The sequence below is a fragment of the Apis laboriosa genome, unplaced genomic scaffold, assembly GCF_014066325.1.
Source record: "Apis laboriosa isolate Shangri-la unplaced genomic scaffold, ASM1406632v1 scaffold40_cov151, whole genome shotgun sequence".
Classification (NCBI taxonomy): Eukaryota; Metazoa; Arthropoda; class Insecta; order Hymenoptera; family Apidae; genus Apis; species Apis laboriosa.
In genome coordinates, this window is record NW_025223180.1 from 5,197,290 (window position 1) to 5,212,561 (window position 15,272).

At 18.5% G+C, this 15,272-nt stretch overlaps 3 protein-coding genes across 5 annotated transcripts; 1 reads left to right on the forward strand and 2 right to left on the reverse strand.

Moving 5' to 3' along the window:
* Positions 1-939: 939 nt before the first annotated feature.
* Positions 940-2,744, reverse strand: LOC122715768. 2 transcript variants are annotated; one of them, XM_043938203.1, is made up of 3 exons: positions 2,614-2,744; positions 2,312-2,388; positions 940-2,219 (listed from the first exon to the last, which is right to left on the reverse strand). In XM_043938203.1, the coding sequence occupies exons 2-3, from the start codon at positions 2,327-2,329 to the stop codon at positions 1,446-1,448; spliced, it is 792 nt and encodes a 263-aa protein (XP_043794138.1). In that variant the 5' UTR covers positions 2,330-2,388; positions 2,614-2,744; the 3' UTR covers positions 940-1,445. The 2 variants fall into 2 exon arrangements, with proteins under 2 accessions (XP_043794138.1, XP_043794139.1); XM_043938204.1 differs by lacking the exon at positions 2,614-2,744 and adding an exon at positions 2,547-2,563.
* Positions 2,745-2,834: 90 nt separating this feature from the next.
* On the forward strand, positions 2,835-4,450 carry LOC122715769 (alpha-endosulfine). The gene is made up of 3 exons (XM_043938205.1): positions 2,835-3,104; positions 3,298-3,414; positions 3,596-4,450. The coding sequence occupies exons 1-3, from the start codon at positions 3,063-3,065 to the stop codon at positions 3,764-3,766; spliced, it is 330 nt and encodes a 109-aa protein (XP_043794140.1). The 5' UTR covers positions 2,835-3,062; the 3' UTR covers positions 3,767-4,450.
* Positions 4,451-4,961: 511 nt separating this feature from the next.
* Positions 4,962-14,630, reverse strand: LOC122715777 (long-chain-fatty-acid--CoA ligase ACSBG2). 2 transcript variants are annotated; one of them, XM_043938219.1, is made up of 13 exons: positions 14,497-14,630; positions 10,494-10,559; positions 9,483-9,531; positions 9,203-9,407; positions 8,931-9,065; positions 8,261-8,456; positions 8,089-8,190; positions 7,848-7,994; positions 7,165-7,640; positions 6,524-6,738; positions 5,879-6,030; positions 5,652-5,777; positions 4,962-5,325 (listed from the first exon to the last, which is right to left on the reverse strand). In XM_043938219.1, exons 2-13 carry the CDS (start codon positions 10,554-10,556, stop codon positions 5,131-5,133), a joined length of 2,061 nt encoding a protein of 686 aa, XP_043794154.1. In that variant the 5' UTR covers positions 10,557-10,559; positions 14,497-14,630; the 3' UTR covers positions 4,962-5,130. The 2 variants fall into 2 exon arrangements, with proteins under 2 accessions (XP_043794154.1, XP_043794155.1); XM_043938220.1 differs by lacking the exons at positions 10,494-10,559; positions 14,497-14,630 and adding an exon at positions 9,611-9,774 and having other exon boundaries at positions 4,963-5,325.
* Positions 14,631-15,272: the final 642 nt, after the last annotated feature.

Sequence of the window (15,272 nt, forward strand, 5' to 3'; positions counted from 1 at the left end):
ATGCATATCATATCATATATAAACATCTCTTAAATAGAAGAAAAAATAAATCTTACAGTGCAAATATAGATAGAAAAATTAGATAGAAAAAAAGAAAACAAGGAGTTGATCTTTTTATTATTTTCTTTAAAAATATATAATTATATTCAATAATCTTCTATATTAATAATTTTTCAATTTCAACTTCAGTTAATAACAAAAAAATGACAGTTATAATTATTTGTAAAAGATAATTTATTTCCAGATACTACAGATAATACATATAATGTCATAAAAATTGTTTCGGAATTTCTTTCATTATATATATATATATATATATATATATATATATATATACGTATATATTTAAAAATTATGAAAATATATATATATATATATATATGATAAATATGTACATATATTTATACATATACTGATAATAGAATAATTAAAATGAAAGAAAGGCATTTAAAGTTTTCTATTTTTTATATCGATACTAATAATAATGATATATTTATAAATAGTTAAAAGTAAACTAACTGACTGAAAATTAACTGAAAAAAATGATAAATTCATTTTTATAGTTAGGTATTTTATTCATGTTATTATATTTATTAAACTATTGTATTTAATTTGTATGTATTACATATAAATGTATTAATAAAATTTACAATAATTTTTTCCAATTTTATTTTATTCAAATTATCCTTGATAACTGATCCTCTAAAAATATTATCAAATATATCAAATAATATATATTATTAAAAACTTGATATTTTTAGATTGTCAAGAAACGTGATTATTAAATTGTAATAATAAATTTAAGGTTAACTTCATAAAAAATATTCCTCGATATTTTTTACTTTTTATATTTATTATATTAATGAATAAATTTATTTAATAAATATTATTTATAGCATGATATCAAAAAATCGCGAATATTTTATTCAATAGTCAACTTTTATTGTTACAAATCTATAATATATCATCACAATTTTTGTTCGCTTGACAATACTGTTTATAAAAAAAATTATTTTTCTGCATCGAATAATAACTATTTGACAAATAGCATATAACTATGTATTGTTTAATTCTTATTAATATTTTAATTAATTAATTATTATTTTATCGCATTATTTATCGAGGACGAAATCAATATCAAAATCGATTGTATTTCTGATAATCAAGTTTGAATCTCATTCATAAAATTAATCTATTGTTCTGTTATATCTGATCTATATTCTCTGTTACAAACAAAGTATAACCATGAATATTAAATAACATGTTTAGCACATCAAGTTAAATGAAAATGAGATTGAAGAATCAATAGATACAAAATAAATTGATAAAAAACTAAATTAAAAAAACTTATGAAAAATATACATATATTTTGTTTATTATTATACAAAAGTGAAAAAAATTACAAAAAATAATATATTGATAATTTTGTATCACTTATTATCTAATCATTCAAGATAATAATTTGTTTTGTCTAATAATGCATTCTTCAAAGTTTCATATTCTTTTCGTTTAATATCAACTAAAGCTTTAGCTTGTAGCAAATTTGGTGGCAAGTCTTTATACTGACTAAGATAATGATTAAGTTCCGCTAATTCACCAGACATTTCTAAATATCTATGATATTTACTTAATATTTTTGTAGGATAAAGATCTTCAACTTGCATATCTATTAAGTCAGTTTCTAACTTTTCCACAGTTTGCTGATATTCTTTTAATTTTGTAGACAATGAAGCATGATTACAATAAATATCTTCTTGTTCTTTTTGAGATTTCTCAATAAAGCTTTCAAGAGAACTTACAGCTTCTTGTAAATAATTGAGTTTTTTTGAAAAACTGGAATATTTTCTAAAAAGATCATCATATAATAATGCTAACTGTTTCTCCTCATGCTGTTTTTTCTTTTCTTCTATTTTCTTTCTTTCATTTACTATATTCAATGCAACATCATTAAAATCACTCAATTTTTCACATCTTAATATTAAAGCTATTTTTTGCAATCCTTCCTTGATGTCATTAGGCAAAGATTGTGGTTCCAAATTTAATTTATTCAATAATGGTAATATTTGTTTTCCAAAAGCTATATTTTCTTCATTTGTTTCCAATATTCCTTTTTGCAAAAAATTTAATAATGATTGTTCCTCTATAGAAATAGTTTCTTCACGATACCTTGTACTCGATGTAGTACTTAAAATAGAATCAGTTTGTAAAGACGATTCTACCTATTTTTTAAGATTTATTTTTAATTATTATATAATTTTACAATATTTTATTTTTAAATAACATATTATAATTTTATCACAAGAAATATTACCTCACTGTTACACTCCATGTCAATGCTACAATTCTACACTTCATTAAAAAATCGTTACAAATCACTTTTAACTGTTCCTAAATGCATAAATTTTTGTTAATTGAAAGATATGTTTCTTGATTAATGAACTTAATTTATATTATATAATATATTTATATTCGATATATTAAATTCATATATTAGAGTTTATAATAATATTTTACAAATAGAACTCTAAAACTTAAAAGTTATTTACAAATTTAGGATTTCATGTTTTCACGTAGATGATGAGCGACCTATTGAGATAAAATTTTTATACTAACTATATTTATTGATCAGAAATGTACATATGCATTGAATTATTAGCACATTTGATGATAACTCATTTATACAAGTTAATGGTAGTATATATAGTATTTATAAATCGTTATTTAAACGTCAATTTTTATTGCTTTTACACAATGAAAATTCGTATTTATCTAGATTGAATTTCAATAACGGCTGTCTAGAAATATATAATTATATATAAAACGCCGTTTTTTGTACGCTTTCATGTACAGTTTTCATTGGCAGTTATTTGTTTTCGGTAACGATAAAATTCGTAAAATAGTAAATGAATAAATCTTATAAAAATAAAAACTAATATAAGTAAATAGTATTTGTGTTTCTTTGCTATATGATTCTATGTAGTAGTGTTAAAACGAATATTTAATATCAATATCTGTAAAATTTTAAAATTTATCATCGAAAAAAGTGGTTAGAAACAGCAACGATGAGCAACGATCAAGCAAACGAATTGTCTGAAACAGTTGAGGTAAAATCTTAAAATAAATACTTTTAATTTTTTATTTATCTTGAAAGTTTATATTTGAATTCTCTATAAATTTTAAATTTCTTTAATATTTTAATATTAACATTTTGTGTCATTATAAATAAAAATTTTATTAATATAGTGATTTAAAATATATTCGTATGATAATTATAAAAAAAATAAATTTTTGTTTCAGTTATCTTCCAATGACATTGAAAAAATAGAAGAAGCAAAATTAAAAGCAAAATTTCCAAATACTGGACGTCCAATTAGTGGACATTCAGCATTCCTACAAAAAAGGCTAGCTAAAGGGGTAAAAATTTATTATTATTAAATTATTATTATTATTAAATTATTTATTATAAATTTATTGTTTAAATATCTATGATTTAATATTCAGTTAAATTTTCTAAAAATAATAATTTTATAATAAATATATATAATAAGATTTAGGATAATAAAAATTTTATAACTTATATGTAATATATTTTCAGCAAAAATATTTTGATTCTGGAGATTATCAAATGGCAAAACAAAAATATACAGCTAAGCCTAAGCCAGCTGGTGTTTTGCCAACAGGTGATGCTATACCTACACCTGAAACAGTACCACAACGAAAAACATCTATAATTCAACAAAAATTTAATACAACAACTACATCATAAATTTTTGTATTGTTTTAAAAGTATTGCAACTCTGATATAATGTGGTTATATGCAATCTGAATTTTAAATGATTCAATATCTTTATATTTTATACATGGTATTATTTTGAAACTTCAACTTTTATATTTTTTGAATGCTTATACATTATCAATATATTGAAAAAGATTTATGTTCATAATAATATGTATATCTTTTCAGTACATTATGTGCCATAAAAACATTCTAAAGGCGAAAGTTTTTAAGGTACTTCAAAAAACAGAAATTATATATGATAATGTATTATGTTATTTATGATAATGTATCATGTATCAAATATTATTATTCTGATCTTTCTTTTATTAAAAGTGAAAGTGTTAATAATTTTGTGTTGTTTGAAATGATATTTTAGAAACATAAATATAGAATTTCAAAATTTATTTTTAAAATAAGTAATGAAGTTAAATATTTAAAAATACAAAGATTGGTGATAAAAAAGACAATGTTGTAACCATTTGTATATGCAATAGACTTTCAGAATGAGATATTATACAGATCTGCATTTCCAGTTGCTGTGATGTGCTTAGACTATATTCTTATAAGATGTCAGATTGTCTTAAAATCTGTATTTAACTTAAAATAATCTTAATATAGCAGTTGTTTTGTTTATTGTAAACTATATTATTAATATATTGCAATTTAAATTTACCAATATTTATTTAATTACTCCCATTATTTTGATAAAAAAAAGAAATAAATTTGAATAATAAACTTTTACTCATTAATTTTTTTTCATATTTGTTAAAGCATATAGAAATTTTAATAAAATTGTTTTTTTTGTATGAATTATGAATAATGAATTTTATATTGAATAATAATTTTTCTTTTAATATGTAAAATATTATTTATTGAAATAATTAGTAAAAAAATAAACTTATAAATAAAATATTTTAAATATTAAATCATATATATTTTAATTATAATTATGCATATAATGATGTCTGCTTATGGTTTATTTTTGCTATTATTTTTATTTTATATATTGCTATTATAAATATTATAAATATACTATATTTCTATCTTATTCTAGTTTTATAGAATAAATTCTTATTTTGCAATAAAATTTTTAATTAACTATTTTATAATTTATATAATAATAATATTTTATAAAAAATTTTAAAATTAACTATAATTATAATATATTTGCTATTTATAAATATATATGCTAAATTTAATAATTAAGATAGATCTACACAATTGTAAATTGATATGCTAAAATATTGTTCTAATAAATTTTTTTTTATTAATCGTATTTTAAATGTTAAAGTATTTTATTTTAGAAATATTTTTTTTTCTTTTTAAATTACAATTAAAATTTCCATATGTATTTATTTATACATGTCTTCTATCAAATTTTCATACATCTTATGAACAATATTTCTTTTAATTTTAAGTGTTGGTCCCAGTTCTCCAGTAACAATTGAAAAATCGTGCGGCAAAATTTGGAATTTTTGTACTTTTTGTGCATGACTTATTACTTTAGTATTTGCTCTTTTAATTGCTTTATCGATTTCTTCATATACCTATAAAAACATATATTTATAAATAATTTGTTTTTTATTTGAAAAATTTTTTGTTATATAATGTATTTGTAAGATTGATTCTAAAAGTCAAAAGAAATATAAAAGTATATAAAAAATATTAATTGAATGTTATTTAAATTATAAGTAATTGATAAATTATTTGCTTACTTTATTTAACATACATTTATTTTAATATTAAAAATTACTTAAAAAACTTCAATTAAAACTTCATTTTTATATATCAACTTTTATATTTATTAAATTTTTTAGAATTAAATCTAAAAATATTCTACAAATTAATATTTTCTACATATTAATAAACTTACAAATGGATCATGTGTTTCTAAAACTTCTGAAACTGTTTTTGATGTACTTCCAATAGATTGTAACCATTTTAAAGTATTTAAAGTGAAGTTATCTTTTGGAGCACCAGTTTCAGCATTAATTTCAGTCTAAAAATTATAAATAAATAAATAATTAAAAAAATATAATTTAATAATAACATAATAATAAATATTATTATATGTAGAAATTCAATATATCTATATCTTACCTTTAGAGTAACTAACATAGTAAGATATTTTCGTTTATCTCCAATTAATAAAGCATTACTTAATACAGATAGTTCAGCTAATACTAACTGTTCTATATAAATTGGTGGTACGTTTTCTCCTCCAGCAGTGATAATTAATTCTTTTATTCTTCCTATATTCAATATATATATATATTAGATAATAGATATTAAATAATATTAAATATAATATTATAAAGATATAGAAAACATATAATATATATTGTATGTATGGTATATGCAAAATATCTTACAATATATATACAATAAATATAAAATATAAAAAAAAATTCATATATTCTATTTGAAATTGTTTATAAGATATTTGTAAAATAAATTTTCTTTTTTTTTATTTTATATCTGATTATATCTTATATCTTCACTTAACATGATTATTTATATTTCAATATATATTTGAAGATCTTGTCATCAATATAATTATCTGTTCAATTTTATATCCTATGAAATTATGTAATCAGATACAAAATGACAGAAAATTAATTATAAATTTCATAAACAAGATTAAAGACATATGTTTATATAATTTCTTTTAATCATTTTTATGATTCAAATTAATTTCTGAAATATTATTCACATGCAAGACACTCTGTATATATAAATGTATACCTGTAATATACAAAAATCCATCTGAATCAAATTTTCCTATATCACCAGAATGTAACCAACCATCTGCATCCAATACTTCATTTGTCTTTTGAGGTTCATTTAAATATCCCATAAATACGTGTCTTCCATGCATACAAATTTCTCCTTCACCATTGCTATCTGGATTATATAATTTTGTGTTAAGTCCAGATATAGATCGACCAACACTATTTAATCTGAATAAAAAATAAATAAAAAAAAATCTATTAAATAGATCATAAAAATATAATTTTAGAGACAAAATATTTTCATATTTAAATTAATCAATGTGAATATTCAAAAATATTGGTAATATTGAATATTTTAGATACAAGTTAAATAGTTTTGAGGAGTACTTAATTTGATAAAAATAACTTTTTTCAGCAGAATATTACATAAAGCAAAAATCATATAAAAATTAGCTTCATATATTTTTTTTATGTTTTATAATCAATACTTCGTCGTAAATATTTTACTTATAAAACAATTATATTAAAATATATGTTTTTTAAAACATTCAATTTTTATTTGAAACTTTTTTCAGTAAAAAAAAACAAAAGTTTTAAAAATATTTATAACTATCGAAATTAAATTGAATATTCCATATAAAAATAAATATTTACTTGAAATTTATTGGTGTATTTAGAGTGTGTGCACCACTGCATTCAGACATTCCATATACATCTAATATAGGAATATCTAAACTTAAAAAATATTGTTTAATTTCGGAACTTAAAGGTGCTGCTGCACTAATACACATTTTACATCTATCCAAACCTAGTGCTGCTCTTATTTTATTAAAAACTAGACATTTAGCAATTATATAGCTCCAATGTTTGTGATCATTGCCATTCATTTTATTTATATTATAATAGAGTGCTTGTGATTTTGCCCATGAAGCAATCCATGTTTTAATAAATCCATTGTTAGCTGCAACTGCTTGCATTTTTTCATAAATCTTTTCCCACACTCTTGGTACACCTACGAATGTAGTAGGTCGTGCCACAAGCAGAGTATTAATTAAACTACCTTTAAGCGCATTTTGGTCTGCAAAATATATTGTGCCAGCTTTATATAACGTGAAATATAAATCAACTACCTGGAATCATTAAAAAATACATAATTATAATAATACTATATATTCAAAATCTGCATTTCTCGAAATCGATAATTTACATAATAAATCGTTTTATAAATTTATGTATTAAAAATTTTCATTTTTTACAAATTAGTATCAATTGTGAATGGAACTTTCTTATTTTTCAATCATGTCAACAATCATAAAAATTTATAAATTTATAATTACCTGTGCTGCAACATGAGATAGTGGTAAATAACTAACTAAAGTTTCGTAACCTTCTTTCAATTCCAAAACAATACTCATGCTTCGAACATTGGATAAAAAATTATCATGACTTAACATTACAGCTTTTGGATTTCCAACAGTACCTGACTGTAAAAAAAATGTTGTAATTTCATTTTTTAATTTAATAATTAAAAAATTATTCTTTAATATTAAAGTCTTATAAAAAATTGATTTTTCATACCGTAAAAACCAAAGTGCAGCATTCATTCACTGCAATTGTTTTTAGAACTTCATTTAATTTGACATCAGATTCTGCTTCACCAATTTTTATTAAGTCATTCCACTAATAATAAGTAAAAATTATTATTAAATATAATTTAATAATAGATTTGATATTATATGAAATGACTTACACTTAAAATATCTTTTTGTTCTGGTTTGCCTTCATATTGAATAATTACTTTCAAATGAGGAAGATTATCCTTTATTTGTAGTATTTTTTCTAATTGTTTTTTATTTTCAACAACTATTATATTTGCCTTGCTGGTTATAGCACAATGTTGACATGCTTCTGGATTATTTGTAGTATATATTCCAACTGCAAATCCTCTAAAAAAAATGATAAATTATATTATATTATATATTAATTATGTAAATATTTTATATATTTATATATGATTTATTTTATATATTTTATTATATATTATATTATATATTATATATAATTATATAAATATTTATTATACATATAAATATAATTATATATTATATAAAAAATTTGAATAAAATATTGTTATAAATTTTTTCATTTTCACATACAAGGATTAAAAGCCAATAAGTTTAAATTTATATAATTTAAGTCTCTTAAATTTAATTAAATTAAACAAATAAGAATTTTTTTATTGATTAAATTTTTAATTGACAAATTAATTAAATTATTACTATGAAAATACTTATTCATTTAATTTGTTAATGAAAATTTAAACAATAAGAAAATTTTTAACCATATAAATTATTTTTAAAGAATGTGATTTAAAAATTAGATATATTATCTTTCTTATTCTTCATATATGTAATATTTACCCTGCATATATTGCACCAAGATTTGCAAAAAACCATTCTGGGCTATTAAATCCTAAAATGCAAACTCCATGATACCGTTCTAAACCCAATTTCAAGAAAGCTTTGGCTACAGTTCTCACTTGACTTTCATATTCACTAAAAATATATATAAGTAAAACAAATAATTTTAAATATTATAAACAAAATAATAAATATTATAAACAAAAATATAAATATTATAAAACAAATAATTTTAAATATTAAATTTTTTTTTATTTCTATAAAATGCTTACCTATATGTATATGTTTTTCTTATACCATTTTCATCAGGTCTTGCCACCAAAGCTAAATGATTAGAATATTTCTTAACTGTATTTGACATTAATCCAGGAATTGATATAGGCATTGAATTAACATCTTCATTATTTAATTGTATTCGTACACGTCCATTGCATTCTGTAGTCTTAAAACTATCAGCAGGTAAAATTTGATCAGGTCCTATAAATAAAATAAGTAAAATAAATATGTGCTTTATAATTTAATTTTTAACTTTTTAAAAATTTGGATATTTACCATCGAGACCAGTTTCGCTGTAATGCACAAAATTTTTGTCCGTTATATCCTGTAAGATTAAAAATTCTAATTACTTTTTCTTTTCTTTCTTTTATTTTTTATATTATACAAATATAAATGAGACGAACCTGTTGATATGTTTTTCCGTATCAATTTTAATGATTTTGAAATATATTATAAAGAACATTATTTTAAATAATTTTTTTTTTATACATGATAACCATTAATCTTAATTGTCGAGTTATTCGTAAAAAACTTGATAGAATTACTTAAATATATTATTATTGAATTTTGCTTATGTGTACGCTGTTTACGTTATTACGCGACCATCTCTTATCTTATTACATACATTTCTTTAAGTTTTTTCTATAAATAAAATATGATATATATTCTTAATTTAGATACATTATATATATTTAATTAATTAATATATACATACATTATATATTTCATTTTTTGTTATTCTTTAGATATATTATATATTATTTTATTTTAGTGGATATTTTAATATAATGTAATCAAACTAATTTATGAAATGGAATAAATTTTATTTTAAGTCTTAAATCATCTTTTATTAAATTTGTATTGATTAAATTAAAAATTTGGTCATTTATTGCCCATTTTTTACAATAAAAAATTATTCTAATTGTTTAAAGATTGAAAACTTCAACTTTTACTTAAAATTTAATAAATAGAAGAATATATATATAGATGATGTATTACTTCATCGATGCATACATATAGGCAGAATTCAATATATAGTCATATCAACAAATTTTTATGAATAATTTGAAAATTAAAGCCGATCATCAGAATTATATATAATATATATAATTATATATAATGAAATAATGAAAAAAATTTCTCCAAATGATGCCATAATTTTTTCAAGTTTTAAACTTATCAAGATCGAAGATGAGAGAAAAAGTATATTGATAGATTTATGACGAATGATATTAGAAATAAACTTTCTAAAAAAAATTATTTAATTTTTTTTTTTAATTATCACACCTTTTCATTTATCGTAAAATCCTTTATTATTCCATTTGTTTGAATTGGCTGCATCGTCGTCATTATCTAAAATAACATAATATAATAAATTTTATACATAATTAAGTAAAACTAAAAGTATTTAAAATTTAATTTGTTTTATAATAAATATTTTAGCATAAATATTTTCTAATATGAATATAGTTAATATAAATCATAAATATTAATGATATGTAATAATTTAATTTTGTTAATTTTTTATCTTAAATTTAAATTACATTTCATGAAGTTTAATAATTATCATCTTATTTCAACGTATTAAAAATATATATCATACCATATAATTAATGCAATTAGTGATAAATAAAAATTATTTTGTTTGTGATTCAAATTTGATAATTTATATAATGCTTGAAAGAGAAATGGAAATTTGATTTATATAACTGTATAATGTGATTTATATAATTTAATAAAAAAAAAAATTATTTTGCATGAATATAATATTTTTTATAATTTTATAATATTTTAACAATATATTTTTTAATATTTTGAATTTTTTACTCGTAACAATTTAAATTATAAACTTTCTTATTAAATCTTTTTTACTAAATCTTTAATGATAATTTTTAAAATTAATTACGTGATATTTTGATATTTTTTTCTTTTTAGTTAATTAATTAATAAATTATGTAAAAGTCTACTTATCATCTCATATTGCGTCATTTATATTAGCATTCTTATATTGCGTCATTCTCATAAATATTTTCATAAATTATAAATTTATATAAATTTTATTTTAATTCATTTCAAATTTATTGTATTTATATATATTTAAAATCATGATCCAAAAGATCGATAATGATTCTATATAAAAAAACTCGAAAAAAAATATATTTTTTAATTTAAAACTTCATTTTGTCAGATATATTAAGTCTTAAAAATTTTTAACTATAAATGTTATTAACTTGTTGACTTTTGATTAGAATGAATCGATAAGAATTAATTTTAATTCATATGAAAATAAACATATAAAATAAATCTTTTTTATTTTAAAATAAATCTATTTTATTTAAAAATTAATTTTCACAAAAAATTGAATTTGAAAATTTAAAAATTATATGATTATCAATTATCTTGACTATAAATGTCGTTGTTGAGCAATTTGATCTTTTAATATATTACTAAAAAACTTATTTCTGGAGATACATTATAAATTAGATAAGAGAATCAAAAGAAGCTAAAAATATAAATTTTATTGTTTTATAATATAATTAATTTATAAGAATAATAATTATTATAGAAATAACATAGAAATTTTTTAATAAAATGGAATCGATTTCAATTAACATACCAATATAAATTGAAAATTTTTTAAATATATCCAAAATATATTATTGCATTCAAAAAATTTGTTCATACATGTTATTGAAGACTATTATAAAAATATATAAAAGATTTATAAAAAAATTAAAAAATAATAAAAAAAAATGCGATAGCAATTATAAATACTTTTAAATAGCATAAAGGAATTAATTGATGCATTTATCATAGATCATTGAATTACGCTATAATATGGTTATCATTTATCAGTCTTAAAAGACTGATATATTTAAATTACAAAATATTAATTTAATAAATATTTTTTTCTATTCAATTCAATTTTCCATTTATTATGAATTATTTAAAATTAATAAAATACTTTTAAAAATATCTTTAAAAAATAAAATTTCGAAGAATTTATTTAATCTGTAAGAAAACTATTTAATTAATGAAAGTCAATAATAGAATAATATTTTTTGGCGATATATTTAAACATTAAATAGTGCATTTCTTTTTTATTTATATTAACTGTTAATATAAATAATTCATTGTTAACTGATTGTTAAATTGTTAAAAGTGTAAATTTCTTATATGTTTGCTTTGTCATTATATTAATAAAGAAATGAAAAAATATAATTAATTAATAATCACAGTAATAATTACATCTTTTATGAAGAAAAAATAAAAAATTAAATTATGAAACGCATTTATAATGACATGATAATTTATTTCGGAAATCCAAGAATGAACATGCAAACAAAGTCATTAGATGATAAACAGAAAACACATAAAATTGATATTTTTTGATTATATAACAAATAGTAATTTTCCATTAACAAATTAAAATTACAAATTTAAATTACCTTGAAAACAAATAAAACTTGAGAAAAACATTATATAGATTTCAATATATATATATATATTTCTTTACTTTCTTTATATATATATATTTTTACTTTTTATTTTCTTCATATATATATACTTTCACTTATTACATAATTAAAATTAAAATATTAATTATTTGATTCAAAATACAAATTTTTTACTTGTTTTACTTGTTTACTTTTACTAATTTGATTTCAATATTAAATAAAATAATGAAATTTTGAATTTTATAAATTTAACAAAAAAAATTAGTTTTGATTTTGATCAAACTAATTGTTATTATTAATTATAAATTTTAATTAAAAATGATGAACTACATACAATAAAAAAAGATTATAATTTTTTTTAGATTTATGAATGAATTTAAGACATAGTAAGAAAATAAATACGATATTATTGACAATTTTGTTATAGAACTTTCTTTCTCATTTCCTTTCTTTTTGTACTGCTGAGAATAGTACCGTTAAATGTCAATGATTCGAAGGTAGAAAGTGGGTCTATAGTTCGAATAATTTATTTTTTTCAATTAAAAAATTATATTGTATTTGATAATATAAAAAATGAAAATAAAGATATAAATTTGAAATGATTGATGATATAAAGAAGTTTTGTTTTTTTTTCCTATTTTTAAATAATAAATTATCTATAAATATAAATTATTTTATATGGAATTATCATTTATGAAATTTTATTATTTTATTATTTTATTTTTATCAAATTGTTTTAATCCAATGATAGAATAATGCATGAATAATTTTAAAATCATTATATTTTTTATTTATTCGAAAAATGATATATCAATATATTTTATATTTATAAGAATTCTATTATTTTTAATTCTAAAATTTTTATACATTTAAATAAAATTATTAACAAGATTAATAAATGTTTTATAAAAAAATTAAATATCAATTTTTTTTTTAGTTCAGTCGATCTTTATTATAATAAATTTTTTTTAAATACCTGTTCATAATTAAAATAAAAAATATTTTTATTTGAAAATTAAAGACATTTAATATGTTGACAATCACTTTTTAAAATCACATGTTTTAAAACCATTTCATTATATTTTACATATAATATATGTATAAAGAAAACATTAATATTTCATAGATTAGTTATCAGATTCATTATTTATCATTTAAAATCAATAGTCATTTTTTCATCATACGTTGAAGTTTATAATTGGTCGATTCTTCAAATGCAACATATATAAAATTTACTGCACGATTTATATTATGTTTAAAAAAATAAATAAATTCTTAAATTAATATAATTTTCTTCGTTATATTTAAATTCATATAAATTCTTTCAAATGTTTCAAAATTTGTGTTTTATATATAATGTCTAATGTATATTAAATATTCATTGTTTTTCTTCATCTTTCAATGAATCTGAAAAGTGGGGAATGAACTTAAACCCGTTACTAGTGATCACGCCACATCGAAATCATGTTATTTTGAAATCAAAAATCACGTAATACCGATGCGAATTTATATCGCATAATAATGAATGTTATTTCGAATTCAGTAAAATATAATCATTAAATTTATTTGATTATCTATAGTATATATTAAATAAATTATTTAAAATCATCATTAATATTTAATTACATTCATATTTATTATTGTATTATTAATTATTACATTAAAATATAATTATTACATTATTACATTAATATATTAAGTTTACATTAATATATTAAGTTCTATATAAATATAATATAAATATAATAATACATTTTTAATAAATAATATAAAAAATAAATTTATAAAAACAATTTTATAAATAACAAAAAATATTCAAATTTAAAACCTACCTTTCTTTTTTAAATAATTTTCCTTCTGATTTTATAATTTTAAATTCACAGTAGTCTTCAATTCAAAGTAGTTTTTGATTTCTTCTACTTAAAAACTCCGTACTGTACAGACGTTGCTGTGATACTGATTAAACTCTGAGTTTGCCGCGCTAATCCATAGCCAACTTACGATTTGTTTGATATAGGATATCACACTTGAAACCAATAATTGCAATTCTTTTATTACGTAGTAAGAATTGACGACAAGCAAAAATTCAAATAAATTATAGATATATATATAAATATATGAATTATTTCTATATATACATATATATATATATATAATTATATATATAGAGGAATATACTTTCATTATTCATTGTTCACTATTCATAAATCATATTCGATAAATCATATATTCATTATTATGTTTGAAATAATCATTTACAATATCGATATTCTAATAACATTGAAATGCAATAAATTATAAAAGTTTTATAATTTTTCAAATACATAAAAAATATCATTATAAAATATTTTTTTCATTATTTAATTACAAATTTCATTAAATAAAACAAGTTTTCTTTGTTTTCGAAAAATCACTTTTTGTATCATTATGTTCATTATTATGAATGTAATGATATTTATTTATTTCAAACTTATAATAAAATTACCATTAAATAAAATAATGATTTAAACAAAAGAAATTTAATATAAAATGAAAAATACCAAATTTAAATTTATTATAAAATGTATTTTTTAATAATTTTATATTTTTTTTAAATAAATTATTTTAT